The sequence below is a fragment of the Balaenoptera acutorostrata genome, chromosome 1 (assembly GCF_949987535.1).
Source record: "Balaenoptera acutorostrata chromosome 1, mBalAcu1.1, whole genome shotgun sequence".
Taxonomy (NCBI): Eukaryota; Metazoa; Chordata; class Mammalia; order Artiodactyla; family Balaenopteridae; genus Balaenoptera; species Balaenoptera acutorostrata.
Genome location: NC_080064.1, coordinates 41,917,690 through 41,936,414, shown reverse-complemented (window position 1 = coordinate 41,936,414; position 18,725 = coordinate 41,917,690). Strand labels below are relative to the sequence as shown.

The 18,725-nt window shown below is 39.2% G+C and overlaps 1 protein-coding gene across 1 annotated transcript in view; it reads left to right on the top strand.

Moving 5' to 3' along the window:
* The first annotated feature begins 4,347 nt into the window (after nucleotides 1-4,347).
* Nucleotides 4,348-18,725, top strand: part of AGBL4 (AGBL carboxypeptidase 4) — a 1,405,329-nt gene continuing 1,390,951 nt past the window's right edge. The window contains exon 1 of the mRNA XM_057530807.1: nucleotides 4,348-4,428. Coding sequence (XP_057386790.1) covers nucleotides 4,395-4,428 — 34 coding nt within the window. The 5' untranslated portion in view covers nucleotides 4,348-4,394. The remainder of the gene's footprint in view (nucleotides 4,429-18,725) is intronic.

Here is an 18,725-nt window from a genome sequence, read left to right as displayed (position 1 = left end):
AGTCAAAAGTTACATTTAATGGAAAAACTTTAGATGTAGCACCTTTAATGTCAGGAAAAGACAAGAATCCCAGTTATAAACTACTTTTAAACACAATACTAGAGGCTCTGGCTAAAGTAATAATACAGGAAAAAGAAATATGTTAAAAGAATAGGAAGGGAAGAGACAACTATGGTTTTGCAGTTGATTTTTCTTATAGGTTAAAAAAGTCTGAAATAGTCAACAAACTGTTAGACATAATATGAGAGTTCACTGAATTTTACAATTCTAATATTAACTCATAAAAATCAATAGCATTTGTCTACATAAGGAAAGCAAGTATAAAAAAATTATAGAACATAAGATATTCACAATACTATAAAAGCTATGAAATATCTGAGAAGTACATTTTAAGTAGTATTGTCAGGGAAGACATCTCCAATAATATAACATTTGAGATGAGACCTGAATGAAGTAAGAGGCAGGCAGATATCTGAAAAAAGAGCAGTCTGGGCTGAGGAAATTATAAGGATAATGACTTTGCACCGTTGATTTTTCTCTTCCTTTCAACATCAGAATATTTTCCTTTCTGTTGAGGTCAGTCATGTTCTAACTTTTAAATATTTTATTCAGGCTAACAAAAAAATCCCTAACTAACTCTTTTATAGCCTTAGCATAGGGCAGTTGTTGTTTTGTTTTTTTTTTAAATTAAAACTTAAGAACCAAATAAGAAAAGACTGGTAATATTTTTAGAAGGCCAAACCAACATAAGCAAAGCAGAAATATAAATGACAAGTTGTTTGATTAAAAAATATTTTCATCTCTCTTCTGCCCACCCTACACTTCATCTGGCTCACCCCAGGTCACCCTTAATACTCAGCTCAAGGGTCATTTCCTCCAAAAATCCTTCCCTATGCCTACCAAGGGCATCTCTCTTTGATGCTCCTATACTTTTCTGAGCATGCCTGTCTCATTGCTCTTACCACATTTTTTTGAAACTGTAAACTGGATTTGTGTTAATCTTTTCTTCCTGATTAAATTGTAAACGTTAAAGGCATGGATTTTTGATGTGAAATTACATGATATAACATAGGTGAATTTCTTTGCACATTCCAGTCTTCCCTGGGTTTGCTACTTTCTGACTGTATGACTCGTGTAAGTCACTTAAACTCTCTGAATCCCAGTTTCATCTTCTGTACAGGATGATGACATTTATGCCAATTTTACAACGAGAATTAAATGAGTTCGTACACGTGAGAAATGTGATTATAACTTGAATATCTCTTTCATTCCATACCACATCTAACTCAGTGCCAGGCTCATGGTAGGTGTTACTTAAAAAAATGTTTACAGAGGGAGTGGGTGAATCCTACAGGGAATATTTTTCCGAAGGAAGCAACCCTGGCTTTGTGGTAGGAGGGTGGCTGGCTGTGGAGGCAGAAACCACAGGAGATCTGGGAAGGCAGACCTCCCAGGGACACTCTGAATGGCAGCATGGGAAAACCCACTCCCATGGCCCACATAGGGGGCATTTCTATCCTACACCCCATGCTGTGCTATATCACACAACAAAAGGGAAGTCTCTGGGGACTCCAGCAGGAATGCACTACTTCCTGAAGAGGAGCTGACACACAGGAGAACTAAACCTGGTCCTGTCAGTGCTGATTTTCCCAGGCATTTCATCTCCTCTGCTCAGTTGGCATTTATGTATCAATACTGTCCAATAGAACTTTCTGCAGTGATAGAAATGTTCTATATATATGCTGTCCAATACAGTAGCTACTAACCACATGTAGCTATTGAGCACTGGACCTGTGGACAATCTGACTAAACTGCTTTTTAAACTTTATTTAAAATTTCAATTGAACAGTTCAGTTACATAGAAACATGTTTGTTGACTTTTCAGATTACCTTTGATGAGAACCTTCCATGTGTTTCATAAATTTGTGTAGATTATTTACTACACAGCCTTCTGATTTTCCTGGCTCTAATCTACTCTCTATACAGCAACCAGCGCAGCTGACCAAATCCATGACCGGCCAACGGGTTTCTACCCGTTACAGGATCAAGTCCCCCACATATGAGTTCTCCAAATCTGCCCTTACCTATTGATGTGGCCACTCCTGTCTTGGTCTTCACCTCAGATACACTATCCTTTGCTTTGCCCATGCAGTTCCTATTGCCTCAATCATCCTTTCACACTGTATTCCTGTATTCTTTGCCCATCTTACTGCTGCTTGCCCTTGAAGAGTCTGATCAGACACTCCTTCATGAAGCTTTCCCTGAATATCCCTTCACTGATTCCCTCTATCCCAGGCTGGGTTGTGTGCTCATCCTCTGGGCTCCCACAGTCTCTCATGCTTTCTTCTATCAGAACACTGATCATGCTGGGTTGTAATTACTGATGAAATCTCTTTTCCCTTCTGGACTGTGAGCTCCTAGAAAACATAGACAGTGTTATAGTCACCTCTTCATCTCCAGCACTTACAGAGTCTGCCTCAACAGAGAAATCAAGGGATGTTTAAGCAAATTATTCTAAAACATCCTAGGTTCTTTACTTCCTAAATTTATACTTGTCAAATGCATTTTAATCTATCACACCATTTGTGACTTAGAGAATTCTTTGTGGCACACAGGACCTTTGTCTCAGTTTGTTGGAAAAGGAAACTGAGGCTCAATGAGTATGTCAGCTACAAATTGGCACCTGCCATTGGCACTTGCCATCTACCTCTACAAGGATTAAATCATGTGCTGCTGCAACTGCTGACTTGCAACACCCCCTGAAAGGAGTTCAGGGTGGAGAGCAGAAATGAGGCCCTCTGTGCTCTAGGAAAAACTGGCAGAACAGGTCATCAGATAGTTAGATATTTTCAGGAGCCGATTTTATAAGCCCAATTCTTATATCTCATATCTAGAAAAGCACTAAAATCCTTCCTGGTGACGTCTGCTCCTCATGACTAGCAGTAACCTTCATGAGACTAGCAGAAACCTTCTGCATAAATATGTGCTTGATTGCATGTACTCCCCCTTCACCAAAATCACATATATACTGACCTTCCCCCTGCTTCTTTGGAGCAGTTTCTCAGAGCTATCTGAGGTGCTGTCTCCTGGGCTATAGTTCTCATTTTGCCCCAAATAAAGCTTAACTCGCAACTCCCACCTTGCGCATTTTTTTAAGTAAACACATTCTTCAGGACTCAGCTAGGGTATCCACTCCTCTCTGAAGACTTCTCTGATTAGCTATCCCCCCCCGCCCCCCTTCCCCCAACTTACAGTTCCATCGCTCTGCTCCTGTAGCACTTCAAAGACTAGTTAACCTTTATCAAAGTCATTATCTCTTTTCCTTTCTCTGTGAGCCCCTGGAGGAGTAGGGGCCTACCTATCAAGGTATTTGGTAAAAAAATTAAGTGCTCAGTAAAACAGGTAAGAATGTGCAGGTGTGAACCTAGGAACAACTTTTCATTATGTAAACATTTACTTGGCACCTCCTTTGTGTCAAGCACAATGCTGTATTATGGAGTATACAAAGATAAAGACACTGACCCTAGGTATAAGGGAGCTCCACTGTCAAGTGAGGAAAAGAGAAGTAAATAATGCATAAAGCATTGTAAGTGTTAGGACAGGAATGCACAGGGGACTGTGGGAGGACAGAGCAGTTCTGTAAAGAATAATGTTCCAGTTTGGTCTTAGAAGGTAGTGGCAATTCATCAGAGATGGGAAAGAGCATCCTAGTATACTGAGAAATAGACTAGCGAAAGGGAAGCCTTTTCTAGAGTTGGGGGCTGGTGCGGTTGTACAGGGGCGATAAGGCCAACCCCGTTAGTTCTCCGCGTGTTTGCGGTGGGGTGGGCACATAATTATTGATTCTCAGGGCTTTTCAGTTGAAGATATAAGTTACTCAGCACCTCGATCAGGGACAGGCACACGGTGGGGAGAAGCGCTGGGAAATCAAGAAGCCTGTCCCAAGCTCCCAAAGTTGAGTACCAACCACAGAAAAGCCAGCCCAACCAGCTCTTCGGTCAGCTCGAGCACCCGCGTGCGCGGCAGGAGAGCGCGATCCCAGCAGACCTGGTTCCTGCGCCCCAGAGGCGGCCGAGCATGCTCAGTTGCCAGCACGCGGTGGCCAGGTTGCAGGGTAGAAGCGCAGCGGAGTCCCAGCCCTGCAGGCGCCTGTCCCGGGAGGGGGTCTCGCGCAGAGGGGGCCTCGCGCCGAGGGGGCGGGGCCTCGGACGCACGCTAGCTCCCAGCCTGCCCCCCGCCACACGCCGGCCGTCCGCACGCCGGCCGCCCGTTGCCCTGGCAACCGTCGCGCCGCGTCTTCCGGAGGGAGTTCCTGTCAGCCCGCGGATCCCATTGCCCACTCCCCACTGCCCCCCAATTTTCGCGTGGGCTCAGAGGCGGAGGGACAGCAAAAAATGGCGGAGCGGAGCCAGACGGCGCCTGAGGCAGGTCGGTGGGGGCGGTCTATCGGGGAAGCGCTGAGGCGGCATGGCTGTCCTGGGCCTGAGGGGACAGCAGACTTCGGCATGGTGCTACTCCTGAGGAGGCCACCTCTGTGTTTGCGCGGTGGGGCTATGACCTCGGGGTCAGGGGTCAAGGGAGGAGCGTGCCCCTCTGAGTGGCGGGCAGGCACCCCGGAGTCCAGGCGTCGCAGGGGTGTATGAGAGTGTGCACACTTTTGAGTGAGCATTGGCTGAGAAAGGGCTGGGACCCCACGGAAGACGCCGGACACCCCTCCTGAGGGGCACCTGTGATGGGGGCTGATTGTAGGGGGTAGGCTGCGTCATGGAGGGGTTGTACACAGTCGTGTGGGAATATGGGAGGGTTCCCTAAAGGGGCATGGTTTAGGGGAGAGGGGCTCTGATTCTGAGGAGGCAGGTGTAAGTAGGAGTGTTACTTTAGTATCAGGTAGTGCCATGGAAGAGGGATATACGAGTATTTGTGCTTTGGGGAATTGTAGTGCCTGAGGGTCACCCCTGGTCATAGAGAAAGTATACAAATGCTCATATGGGTCCTTAAGAGGACAAAAGGCTTGAGAGGACACCCAGTCCTTTAGAATCCTACCAAAGGAGGCTATATGGGTATATATGGGATCAGTGGGTATATATGGGATCAGTGGGTATATATGGGATCAGTGATCTTGAAGGTCATTCAGAATCAGAAAGGGGTGCATGTTCACATATCTATGGGTGAAAGGTAGTCTTTAGTCCTTTAGTGCAAGGAGACTAACAGGCAGGGAGACCTAGGATCCTGTTCCTGAGGGGGGCAGCCTTGTGAGTATGCCTGGGCTTGGAGAGATAGTGACCTAAGTGTCTTACAGGGTCATAGAAGAGAGCAAGTGTTTTTACAGTTCTGTGTATGTGGGAGGGAGTTTGTCCCTAAAAGGGTCTGGGAACTGAAGAACTGGAGCATCAAAGTGATATCCGTGTGTGTGTGTGTGTGTGTGTGTGTGTGTGTGTGTGTGTGTGTAGAAAAGCAGTGGCTTTGGAGATATATGTGGTGGTGGGTGATGGAGTGGTATACATGACCTTGTATATGTGTCCTGATTAGGTATTTTGGTTACAAGAGTGATCCACTTGGGGGTGGAGGAGGGAGGTCGTGGTTATGGGAAGAGCATACAATGACTGCAGCTGGAATCTGTATGAAGCCATCAAGAATGGTTCAAGAGACCATTATCTCTCAAGACCTGCATGGTTTCTCTTTCTTTCATGGCATCTCTGTTTTTCCACCAAGTAATTCCTCTACTCATTTTATAGTTTAAGCTCCCTCAATTTGAACATGCACATTCTTTTTTTCATACATCCACTCACCACATGTTTGAGTGCCAGCTATATGCCAGGCATCAAGTTAAGCACTGAAAACTCTCTGCTTGTGATTCTCTTACCTTACTCTTTTTTCTTTCTTTCCCCCAATAGACTTACTGCCTTCACACATATTATTTAATCTACTTATTATTTTTATTGCTCATTGCCTGTCTTCCTCCTCTAGAATGTAGGCTCCGTGAAGGCAAGGGTCTTTCTTGTGTTTATTAATTCCACATGTGTAGAACCATACCTGGTGTAGAGTTAAGTTATTAATTAATAAATATTTGTTAAATGAATGACTGAATGACCTGATATTGTCTAGATGTTCAAGGAGCTTTCTCTAAGGAAGTGATATTTTAGTTGAGATATAATAGAGATCGAATAAATGAAGAGAAGGGCAGAGAGTGGTCCAGGCGGAGGGAAACCATGTGCAAATACCCTAAGGTAGGAGGAAACATGATGCATTGTATTTAAGGAACTGAAAGGAGACAAGTGTAGCTGCACATAGGGCAATAAAAGGAGAAAAGAGGTAATCTGAAGCAGATCTTGCAGGGCCTTATAGGCTATGATAAGAATTTTGGTCAAAAATCCTAAAATGGAGAGAAGGAATTGAAAAATGTTTAAGAAAAATCAATAGGACTTAGTGAAAGATGGGAATGCGAGAGAAGGATGTATCCAAGTGTACTTCTAATGTTTTAGTTTGTGCAACTGAATAGTTGATGGTGCCATTATGGAGATAGGGAGTCCTGTGAGGGATCTTGGCTGGGTTTGAGAGGGAAGATCATGTGTTTGGTTTTGGACATACGGAATCTGAGGTATCTTTGAGATATCCGAATAAGTAAGGAGATTGGCAGGGAAGTTGAATTTATAAGAAAAGTCTGAGGTAGCATGGATATAATTACTGAAGCCATAAGTGTGGCTGAAATTGCCTAGCAGGAGAGTGTGAGGAGAAGCAGCCTGGGCTGAAGTGTTGAGTAGCTGCGACATTTCAGTGCCTTCCAAAGAGACAGAGAGTAAAGAGCACAAGCAAAAGAATGTTTCAAGGTAAGTGGCATATTCAACAGCGTGAATGCTGCCAAGTGATATAAAAAGGAAGACTGAAAAACTAGATTTAGCAACATATTTAGCATCATTGGTAACCTTGATAAAAGGAAATTGATGAAGGTAGGAGCCAAACCATTTAACTTCTGAATCACTAATAACTGGCTTGATCTTTGTTTGGTTTTTTTTTTAAAAATAAATTTTATTTATTTATTTATTTATTTTTGGCTGCGTTGGGTCTTTGTTGCTGTGCGTGGGCTTTCTCTACTTGCGGCGAGTGCGGGCTACCCTTCGCTGCGGTATGCAGGCTTCTCATTGTGGTGACTTCTCCTGTTGTGGAGCACGGGCTCTAGGTGCTCGGGCTTCAGTAGTTGTGGCACGTGGGCTCAGTAGTTGTGGCGCATGGGCTTAGTTGCTCTGCGGCATGTGGGATCTTCCCAGACCAGGGCTTGAACCGGTGTCCCCTGTACTGGTAGGCGGATTCTTAACCACTGTGCCACCAGGGAAGTCCCTCGATCTTTGTTTCTTAATTCAGATTCCCAAGAAAGAGAATCTGATTGACACACATCATCTTTTCCCACCAGATCATGTCACAGATCACAAGCCAGTGTAGGACTGACTGTCTTTGAATTGGGTGTACGTCTATTGCTGGCTGGAGACACCTGGTACAAAATATGTCTGTCTGGTGATTCCTCATCTCAAGAGCAATAGCTAACATTTATGGAGTGTTTATTATCTGCCAGACATTGTACTAAGTGCTTTAAATGATTTAATCCACTTCAGCATCATAATTACTCTCTAAGGCATTATCTCTATTTAACATGTGAAGAAGTTTTGGCACAGAGGAGTTAAACAACTTGCTAAATCTGCAAATAATTAATGTAAGATTGTAGTTTTTTTGGCTATTTTAACATTATCTAGATTCATTATTTGGCTTTCTGTTTGTATTGCAACATACTACATACTGAAGAAATAATAGTCATGATGAAAATTCCTTCCCTACAGGAAATATTCTAAGCTAAGCATACATTAGCAAGGTAAAGTGAAAAAAACTGGGAGTCAGATCCTTGTTTAAATCCTGTTTCTGTGACTTATTTGATGTGGACCTCAGATTCAAATTTTCTGATCTTCAGTTTCCTCATCCTTAAAATGGGGATGATATTTACAGGATAGTTGTGACTAGTAGAGATAATATATATGAAGAGCCCAATAAATGGTGTTTCCTTAATTCCCCTGAAGCTTGAATATAAAAATTCAAATGTATTATGTATACTTTACATATAAAAACAAGCTTTAAACATACAGTGATTAACATAAGACATTTCATTTTTCTTCATTAGCATAATTGATTTGCTGTCAGAAGAAAGACAGATGTCAAGTTTTGGAGAATGTAGAATTGTTAGCTGAACTATGTGTCATGGGACAAGTCTCTATATGAGGTAGATTTTGAGAAATTTCTTGAAGGAATGAAGAGACCTTAGGATACTTTTTTTTTTTTAAACATCTTTATTGGAGTATAATTGCTTTACAATGGTGTGTTAGTTTCTGCTTTATAACAAAGTGAATCAGTTATACATATACATATGTTCCCATATCTCTTCCCTCTTGCATCTCCCTCCCTCCCACCCTCCCTATCCCACCCCTCTAGGTGGTCACAAAGCACCGAGCTGATCTCCCTGTGCTATGTGGCTGCTTCCCACTAGCTATCTATTTTACATTTGGTAGTGTATATATGTCTATGCCACTCTCTCACCCTGTCACATCTTACCCCTCCCCCTCCCCATATCCTCAAGTCCATTCTCTAGTAGGTCTGTGTCTTTATTCCCATCTTGCCACTAGGTTCTTCATGACCTTTATTTTCCCTTAGATTCCATATATATGTGTTAGCATACTGTATTTGTTTTTCTCTTTCTGACTTACTTCACTCTGTATGACAGACTCTGACTCCATCCACCTCACTACAAATACCTCCATTTCATTTCTTTTTATGGCTGAGTAATATTCCATTGTATATATGTGCCACATCTTCTTTATCCATTCATCCGATGATGGACACTTAGGTTGCTTCCATGTCCTGGCTATTGTAAATAGAGCTGCAATGAACATTTTGGTACATGACTCTTTTTGAATTATGGTTTTCTCAGGGTATATGCCCAGTAGTGGGATTGCTGGGTCGTAAGGTAGTTCTATTTTTAGTTTTTTAAGGAACCTCCATACTGTTCTCGCACAGTGGCTGTATCAATTTACATTCCCATCAACAGTGCAAGAGTGTTCCCTTTTCTCCACACCCTCTCCAGTATTTATTGTTTCTAGATTTTTTGATGATGGCCATTCTGACCGGTGTGAGATGATATCTCATTGTAGTTTTGATTTGCATTTCTCTAATGATTAATGATGTTGAGCATTCTTTCATGTGTTTGTTGGCAATCTGTATATCTTCTTTGGAGAAATGTCTGTTTAGGTCTTCTGCCCATTTTTGGATTGGGTTGTTTGTTTTTTTGTTATTGAGCTGCATGAGCTGCTTGTAAATCTTGGAGACTAATCCTTTGTCAGTTGCTTCATTTGCAAATATTTTCTCCCATTCTGAGGGTTGTCTTTTGGTCTTGTTTATGGTTTCCTTTGCTGTGCAAAAGCTTTTAAGTTTCATTAGGTCCCATTTGTTTATTTGTGTTTTTATTTCCATTTCTCGAGGAGCTGGGTCAAAAAGGATCTTGCTGTGATTTATGTCATAGAGTGTTCTGCCTATGTTTTCCTCTAAGAGTTTGATAGTGTCTGGCCTTACACTTAGGTCTTTAATCCATTTTGAGTTTATTTTTGTGTATGGTGTCAGGGAGTGTTCTAATTTCATACTTTTACATGTACCTGTCCAATTTTCCCAGCACCACTTATTGAAGAGGCTGTCTTTTCTCCATTGTATATTCTTGCCTCCTTTATCAAAGATAAGGTGACCATATGTGCGTGGGTTTATCTCTGGACTTTCTATCCTGTTCCATTGATCTATATTTCTGTTTTTGTGCCAGTACCAAACTGTCTTGATTACTGTAGCTTTGTAATATAGTCTGAAGTCAGGGAGCCTGATTCCTCCAGCTCCATTTTTCGTTCTCAAGATGGCTTTGGCTATTCGGGGTCTTTTGTGTTTCCATACAAATTGTGAAATTTATTGTTCTAGTTCTGTGAAAAATGCCAGTGGTAGTTTGATAGGGATTGCATTGAATCTGTAGATTGCTTTGGGTAGTAGAGTCATTTTCACAATGTTGATTCTTCCAATCCAAGGACACGGTATATCTCTCCATCTATTTGTATCATCTTTAATTTCTTTCATCAGTGTCTTATAATTTTCTGCATATAGGGCTTTTGTCTCCTTAGGTAGGTTTATTCCTAGATATTTTATTCTTTTTGTTGCAATGGTAAATGGGAGTGTTTTCTTAATTTCTCTTTCAGATTTATCATCATTAGTGTATAGAAATGCAAGAGATTTCTGTGCATTAATTTTGTATCCTGCTACTTTACCAAATTCATTGATTAGCTCTAGTCGTTTTCTGGTAGCATCTTTAGGATTCTCTATGTATAGTATTGTGTCATCTGCAAACAGTGACAGCTTTACTTCTTCTTTCCCGATTTGGATTCCTTTTATTTCTTTTTCTTCTCTGATTGCTGTGGCTAACACTTCCAAAACTATGTTGAATAATAATGGTGAGAGTGGGCAACCTTGTCTTGTTCCTGATCTTAGTGGAAATGGTTTCAGTTTTTCACCATTGAGGACAATGTTGGCTGTGGGTTTGTCATATATAGCCTTTATTATGTTGAGGAAAGTTCCCTCTATGCCTACTTTCTGCAGGGCTTTTATCATAAATGGGTGTTGAATTTTGTCGAAAGCTTTCACTGCATCCATATGAGATGATCATATGGTTTTTCTCCTTCAATTTGTTAATATGGTGTATCACGTTGATTGATTTGCGTATATTGAAGAATCCTTGCATTCCTGGGATAAAGCCCACTTGATCATGGTGTATGATCCTTTTAATGTGCTGTTGGATTCTGTTTGCTAGTATTTTGTTGAGGATTTTTGAATCTACGTTCATCAGTGATATTGTCCTGTAGTTTTCTTTCTTTGTGACATCTTTGTCTGGTTTTGGTATCAGGGTGATGGTGGCCTCGTAGAATGAGTTGGGGAGTGTTCCTCCCTCTGCAATATTTTGGAAGAGTTTGAGAAGGATAGGTGTTAGCTCTTCTCTAAATGTTTGATAGAATTCGCCTGTGAAGCCATCTGGTCCTGGGCTTTTGTTTGTTGGAAGATTTTTAATCACAGTTTCAATTTCAGTGCTTGTGATTGGTCTGTTCATATTTTCTATTTCTTCCTGGTTCAGTCTTGGCAGGTTGTGCATTTCTAAGAATCTGTCCATTTCTTCCAGGTTGTCCATTTTATTGGCATAGAGTTGCTTGTAGTAATCTCTCATGATCTTTTGTATTTCTGCAGTGTCAGTGGTTACTTCTCCTTTTTCATTTCTAATTCTATTGATTTGAGCCTTCTCCCTTTTTCTCTTGATGAGTCTGGCTAATGGTTTATCAATTTTGTTTATCTTCTCAAAGAACCAGCTTATAGTTTCATTGATTTTTGCTATTGTTTCCTTCATTCCTTTTTCATTTATTTCTGATCTGATCTTTATGATTTCTTTCCTTCTGCTAGCTTTGGGGTGTTTTTGTTCTTCTTTCTCTAATTGCTTCAGGTGCAAGGTTAGGTTGTTTATTCGAGATGTTTCCTGTTTCTTGAGGTAGGCTTGTATTGCTATAAACTTCCCTCTTAGCACTGCTTTTGCTGCATCCCATAGGTTTTGGGTCGTCGTGTCTCCATTGTCATTTGTTTCTAGGTATTTTTTGATTTCCCCTTTGATTTCTTCAGTGATCACTTCATTATTAAGTAGTGTATTGTGTAGCCTCCATGTGTTTGTATTTTTTACAGATCTTTTCCAGTAATTGATATCTAGTCTCATAGCTTTGTGGTCGGAAAAGATACTTGATACGATTTCAATTTTCGTAAATTTACCAAGGCTTGATTTGTGACCCAAGATATGATCTATCCTGGAGAATGTTCCATGAGCACTTGAGAAAAATGTGTATTCTTTTGTTTTTGGGTGGAATGTCCTATAAATATCAATTAAGTCCATCTTGTTTAATGTATCATTTAAAGCTTGTGTTTCCTTATTTATTTTCATTTTGGATGATCTGTCCATTAGTGAAAGTGGGGTGTTAAAGTCCCCTACTATAATTGTGTTGCTGTCGATTTCCCCTTTTATGGCTGTTAGTATTTGCCTTATGTACTGAGGTGCTCCTATGTTGGGTGCATAAATATTTACAATTGTTATACCTTCCTCTTGGATCTATCCCTTGATCGTTATATAATGTCCTTCTTTGTCTTTTGTAATAGTCTTTATTTTAAAGTCTATTTTGTCTGATATGAGAATTGCTACTTCAGCTTTCTTTTGATTTCCACTTGCATGGAATATCTTTTTCCATCCCCCCACTTTCAGTCTGTATGTGTCTCTAGGTCTGAAGTGGGTCTCTTGTAGACAGCATATATACAGGTCTTGTTTTTGTATCCATTCAGCCAGTCTGTGTCTTTTGGTGGGAGCATTTAATTCATTTATATTTAAGGTAATTATCCATATGTATGTTCCTATTCCCATCTTAGGATACTTTTTTAAAGCATGCAGGTAGCTCTGAAAGATGGTCAGATTTGCAAAAGGAAGTTTCTTCTTTTAAATATTATACTTTAAAATGACGACATGAATATTAGAATTTTTCTTCTCCAACAATTTGACTATTAATAACAATACAAAAGAAGCTTATAGTGAACTAAATGTAGAGAGAGGTATTAGTCTCAGTCTAGATTGTACCTACTTTAGTTTCTCAGATTCTTCTCCTGCCTTTCCAACTATCACACAAAAAAAGCTTTTGTTCAAATTACGGGGTTAAATAATTTGTGTTCCTATATTGCCAAGTTTGTTACTTTTTTGGAGGCCCATGTAGAGCAGAAATTTTAGAATGATGCAGTCTGTTAAAGTGGCTTGAACCTTGATCACTTTCTCTGTGAATGAAATGAGTTGTTTAAAAAAAGCAACTTTACATTATCTGAAATTATCTGTAGGCAGAATCTTGAAATTTTAAAAAGCCTTAGAAATGAGAATAATGTTTTCTATCTTTTGTTAGTAACTGGGCAAAATAGTTACGCTTTTTTGGCTTTAGTTTCCTTATTTGTAAATTTGACATAGTAACACCTACTTTGCAGGTGACAGTTACAGATAAGGTATGGAAAGTGCACAATGTTTTACACCCCCAAAGAAATGGTAACTTAATTGGTGTATGCACGTGTGTGTGTGTGTGTGCGTGTGTGTGTGCGCCTTTTCCTAAAGGCTTACTAGTAAAATCACCCTTAAAAGAAGGAGAAATCCAGGTCTACAATCTCTTATTGAGCAGCCTTGCAAATATATTTCAGAATTCAGATTCTTTTTTTTTTTTTGGATTATGGAAAGGCAGTAAAGCCTTATGTATTGCCTTTATGTACTTATATATTTCAGAATTCAGATTCTTTTTTTTTTTGGATTATTGAAAGGCAATAAAGCCTTATGTATTGCTTTATGTACTTAGTATTTCATTATGTACTGTTTATTACATAACACCCCCAATGGGGTATGGGAGAGTATCCTATAATCAAACACATTAATATCACATTCACACTAATTGAAGAAAAGTTATAAATAGCTTCACATCAATTTAGGTTAAGTTTTGCTTACAGATTAGTTTTGGCACCAAAGTTGTGAAAAAAATTACTGTTTTTAGAGATTCAGGGATTTTGGAATTATGGAAGAGGGAATGTGGACTTATATAATTTTATCTCTTTTTAGAAATATTTTTAAAACTTCAAATTATTTTTTGTCACATTTATATCTTTTGTAATATCAGTGAGCTTGGCTTTGTGAAAAGATCCCAGAAGTACTGGGACAGAAAACACCTTTTGTTTCCATGATGCTTATGTGCTTGTTTCTTCTAAGGAGCTCTGATAATGTCTGTATTTCTGAGATCTATGAATGTTGCATTTGGCTTCAGTTTCAGTATCTTGGCTCAGGGTAATTTTCAATGAGAGATACTAGAGAACTGTAGCATTAAGGTCAGGAGGATGCCAATATTTTGATACATATTCGTAACAGTCACAGCTTTGTCTTTTCTTCATTTAAGAACAGCACAGTCTTCTGTGAGTTTCAGAATATTTTTTATTAATTGTTAAATTTCAGCAATGTAGGTGTTAATTTTAGTATTAATTTAAGAAAAATTTTCATTCTTAGCTGAATTTGATTTTTCTGATTATAATAGATTATCACAAGTGTGAAAGCTTGTGATAATTTATTAATGGTGTTCACCATATGGGAATATGATAATTTTTACTTTTTATATTTCCCATTTATTTAATGGGATTCATTAAAAAATTTCTTTTTTTCAAGCTGTAGAAAAAGAAGTTTTTATTTGTCATATATTTTTGAGAACTATTGGTTGTGAATATTTGACTCTCTAAATAGGCTTTCAGAATAATGTACTTGCATGTCAATTGAAGGAAAACAAAACAAGCAAACACAAAGATGCATAGAATTTTATATAAGATTAAAAACTTTTATATAGGCTTGGAAATGCCTAAATAAAAACTTTCAACAACTTTATGGAAGGACTTCCCTGGTGGTCCAGTGGTTAAGACTCTGTGCTCCCAATGCAGGGAGCCTGGGTTCGATCCCTGGTCAGGGAACTAGATCCTGCATGCCTCGAAGATGCCGCAAGCTGCAATTAAGACCTGGTGCAGCCAAGTAAAGCAAACAAACAAACAAAAAACTCCAAGACAATGTTATGGAAAAAAAAATCAGAGATTTGGTGTAAAGGAATGGAAAAAACAATCTGCCAACAATTATAGTTTGCTTGCCTTTTTTCAGGAGTCTTAGAAGTCATTAATTTTAATATATTAATCTCTATGTTAGGCTTTGCGGAAGAAATCACTATGCTGTGGACTGTGTTATTTGTTTAAAAATTACTCATTCAAAAATATATATTGAATACCGACCATGTACCAGGCATTGTGCAAAACTCTGGAAATTCAGAGATGTATTAGACAAAGTTCCTGCCTTCAAGGAGCTCCCATCCTAATGGAGGAGGAATCGAGTTAGAAAATTACCATCCAGGCAATGATAGCGTTGTCCACAGACTTCTGCAGCCAGAGAATGGTTCCCTGAGAGCCTGGGGGTGGTGGCAGTAATAGTTCAGTAAAGCTTCTTGGAGGAAGGACCCATGAATAACAGTCTTGAATGTAAAAAGGAGTTAGTCCAGCGATGGCGGTAGGCAGAGGGACTAGGAGAGTATAGGAGGATTTGGAAGGCAGAGAGAGCAACATGTGCACAGAAAAGTTGTGTGGTGAGGGAATAAAGCTTATGCAAAACATTATTAGTGTTGCTCATCTATTAACAGAACTGAAGACTGTGTTCCTTCCTACCTTCTACCCCCACCCTGGATTGGTTCTTAAACATTTCTGGGGTCATATATCCCTTTGCCTATGTGATGAAAAAACAATGAATTCTTTCTCACGGAAATGCATGTTATGTGTAGACACACAAAAACTTGAAAATGATTTCAAGAGGTAACGTCCATCCCCAGAAACCCAGGTTAAGAAATCCTCTATTTGTAAGTAATGAGGTTACATTTAAGAATCTGAAATCTTCAAAGTAGGAATACTTTGGTGGAAAGGGTTGATCTAATAATATCTGGGCTGGAGCAGGTTCAAAGTAAATGCTGGCCCCTACATTATTTGGTCATCACTTTATCTTACACTTTTAGCTTCTTTGTAGTTTACTTTGTTTACGTTCTCTTATTTTGCCTCACAGTGGACCTGAAGAAAGAATCCAGTTACATAGTTAGGTTCAAGTTGGTGAACTGGGGATGGAAAAGCTCATTTAAAACCTCATTTATTTTGGCTAATAGGAGTCTTTTGTATTACCATACAAATTTTAAAATTATTCGTTCTAGTTCTGTGAACAGTGCCATTGGTATTTTGATAGGGATTGCATTGAGTCTGTAGATTGCCTTAGGTAGTATGGTCATTTTAACAATATTAATTCTTCCAATCCAAGAACATGGTATATACCTTTCCATCTGTTTGTGTCATCTTCAGTTTCTTTCTTCAGTGTCTTACAGTTTTCCGAGTACAGGACTTTTACCTCCTTAGGTAGGTTTATTCCTAGGTATTTTATTCTTTTTGATGTGATGATAAATGGAATTGTTTCCTTAATTTCTCTTTCTGATAGTTTGTTGTTAGTGTATAGAAATGCAGTAGATTTCTGTATATTAATTTTGTATCCTGCAACTTTACTGAATTCATTGATGAGTTCTAGTAGTTTCCTGGTGGCTTCCCTGGTGGCACAGTGGTTGGGAATCCACCTGCCAACGCAGGGGACACGGGTTCGAGCCCTGGTCTGGGAGGATCCCATGTGCCGTGGAGCGGCTGTTTTATCTGGTGTGTTTTCTAATAAACCCTGATAGGTTAAAAAAAAAATTCTGTAGGATTTTCTATGTATAGTATCATGTCATCTGCAAATAGTGACAGTTTTACTTCTTCCCTTCCAATTTGGATTCCTTTTATTTTTTTTTCTTCTCTGATTGCTGTGGCTAGGACTTCCAAAACTAATCTTGAGAAAGAACAGAGCTGGAAGAATCACGCTCCCTGACTTCAGACTATACTACAAAGCTACAGTAATCAAAACAATATGGTACTGGCACAAAAACAGACATATTGATCAATGGAATAGAATAGAGAGCCCAGAAATAAACCCATATTCTTATGGTCAATTAATCTATGACAGAGGAGGCAAGACTATACAATGGAGAAAAGACAGTCTCTTCAATAAGTGGTGCTGGGAAAACTGGACAGCTACATGTAAAAGAATGAAATTAGAACATTCTCTATCACCATATACAAAAATAAACTCAAAGTGGATTAAAGATCTAAATGTAGGACTGAATACTATAAAATTCCTAGAGGAAAACATAGGCAGAGCACTCTTTGACATAAATTGTAGCAATTTTTTTTTTTTTGGCTCCGTGTCCTAAAACAAAAGAAATAAAAGCAAAAATAAACAGATGAGACCTGATTAAACTTAAAAGCTTTTGCACAGCAGAGGAGACCATCGTCAAAAAGAAAAGACAACCTACTGACTGGAGAACATATTTGCAAATAATATGACCGATGAGGGGTTAATATCCAAAAATATATAAACAGTTCATACAACTCAACATCAAAAAATAAACAAAAAAATGGGCAGAATAACTGAATAGACATTTTCTCAAAGAGGACGTGCAAATGGCCAATAGGCAGATGAAAAGATACTCAACATTGTTAATCATCAGGGAAATGCAAATCAAAGCCACAATGAGATATCACCTCACACCTGTCAGAATGGCTGTCATCAAAAAGAACACAAGTAACAAATGTTGGCAAGGATGTAGAGAAAAGGGAACCCTTGTCTACTGGTGGTGTGAATGTAAATTGGTGCAGCCACTGTGGAAAACAGTATGGAGGTTTCTCAAAAAACTAAAAATAGAACTACCATATGACTCAGCAATTTCTCTCCTGGGTATATATCCCAAAGAAACAAAAACTAATTTGAAAAGGTGCATGCACCCCAGTATTCATAGAAGCATTATTTACAATTGCCAAGATATGGAAGCAACACAAGTATGTCCATCAGCAGATGAATGGATAAAGAAGAAGTGATACACACACACATACGCACACACAATGGAATATGACTCAGCCATAAAAATGTGTAATAGTGGTTCTATGAGCCTCAGTTTTATTCGTCTTTAAAATGATGATACTAATCCTTTACTCAATAGAGTTGTGAGGGTGTATGTTATGCATATGATAGAGTAGAAATTCTATTAACCAACTCACTGGATTAATTGATGCCTTCCATTACATGAGATATACAGCTTCATATATATTTAAAGAGGCTCTCTGATCATGTTGCTACCCCAGATACTGGAAGAGAGCAATTTTAAAGATGTGTATTATAAATACATTAAAAAATTAAAATAATTTAAATTAAAATTGGAAATACCATCCATAGCAGTAATGCTCTAACTTCTCTTTTACTAATGTCATTACCAGTGTACCACCACAAGAATAGCAATGATTATGAGAAATGCTAGTAAAATTTTTGCAGCTTGGTAAAAAATTATTATAAACATTTTGAACTTTCTAAAGAAAAATTGGAAGGCCTTATCTCAATTTAGGTTTATCAGTATTTCGGGTTCTTTGATTTGAAGCTCAGTGTCACTCATATTATAGAACTGGATGAAGAATCAAATGATTTAATGAACAGAGTGGATAATTTTTATTCCTTTCTCCAAAGAGACTGGATCTTTTATTTCAATTTAATATAAAATATATGTAGTCTAGGATTCAGTTTCATGAAAGCAACTTTCCCTGTATTCTGAGGAGGGAATCATGATTTAATTCTTATGTTTATCTTTTTATTAATTTCTAGAAGTTGATTTAATAAGGTCCCAAGGGAAAAAAAAAATCTTCTTTCCTTTGCATCAACATTTGCCAGAGTTGATACTAATTTTTTTTTTTTTTTTTTTTTTTTGGCTGTGTTGGGTCTTCGGTTCGTGCGAGGGCTTTCTCCAGTTGCGGCAAGCGGGGGCCACTCTTCATCGCGGTGCGGGGACCGCTCTTCATCGCGGTGCGCGGGCCTTTCTCTATCGCGGCCCCTCCCGTCACGGGGCACAGGCTCCAGACGCGCAGGCTCAGCAATTGTGGCTCACGGGCCCAGCTGCTCCGTGGCATGTGGGATCTTCCCAGACCAGGGC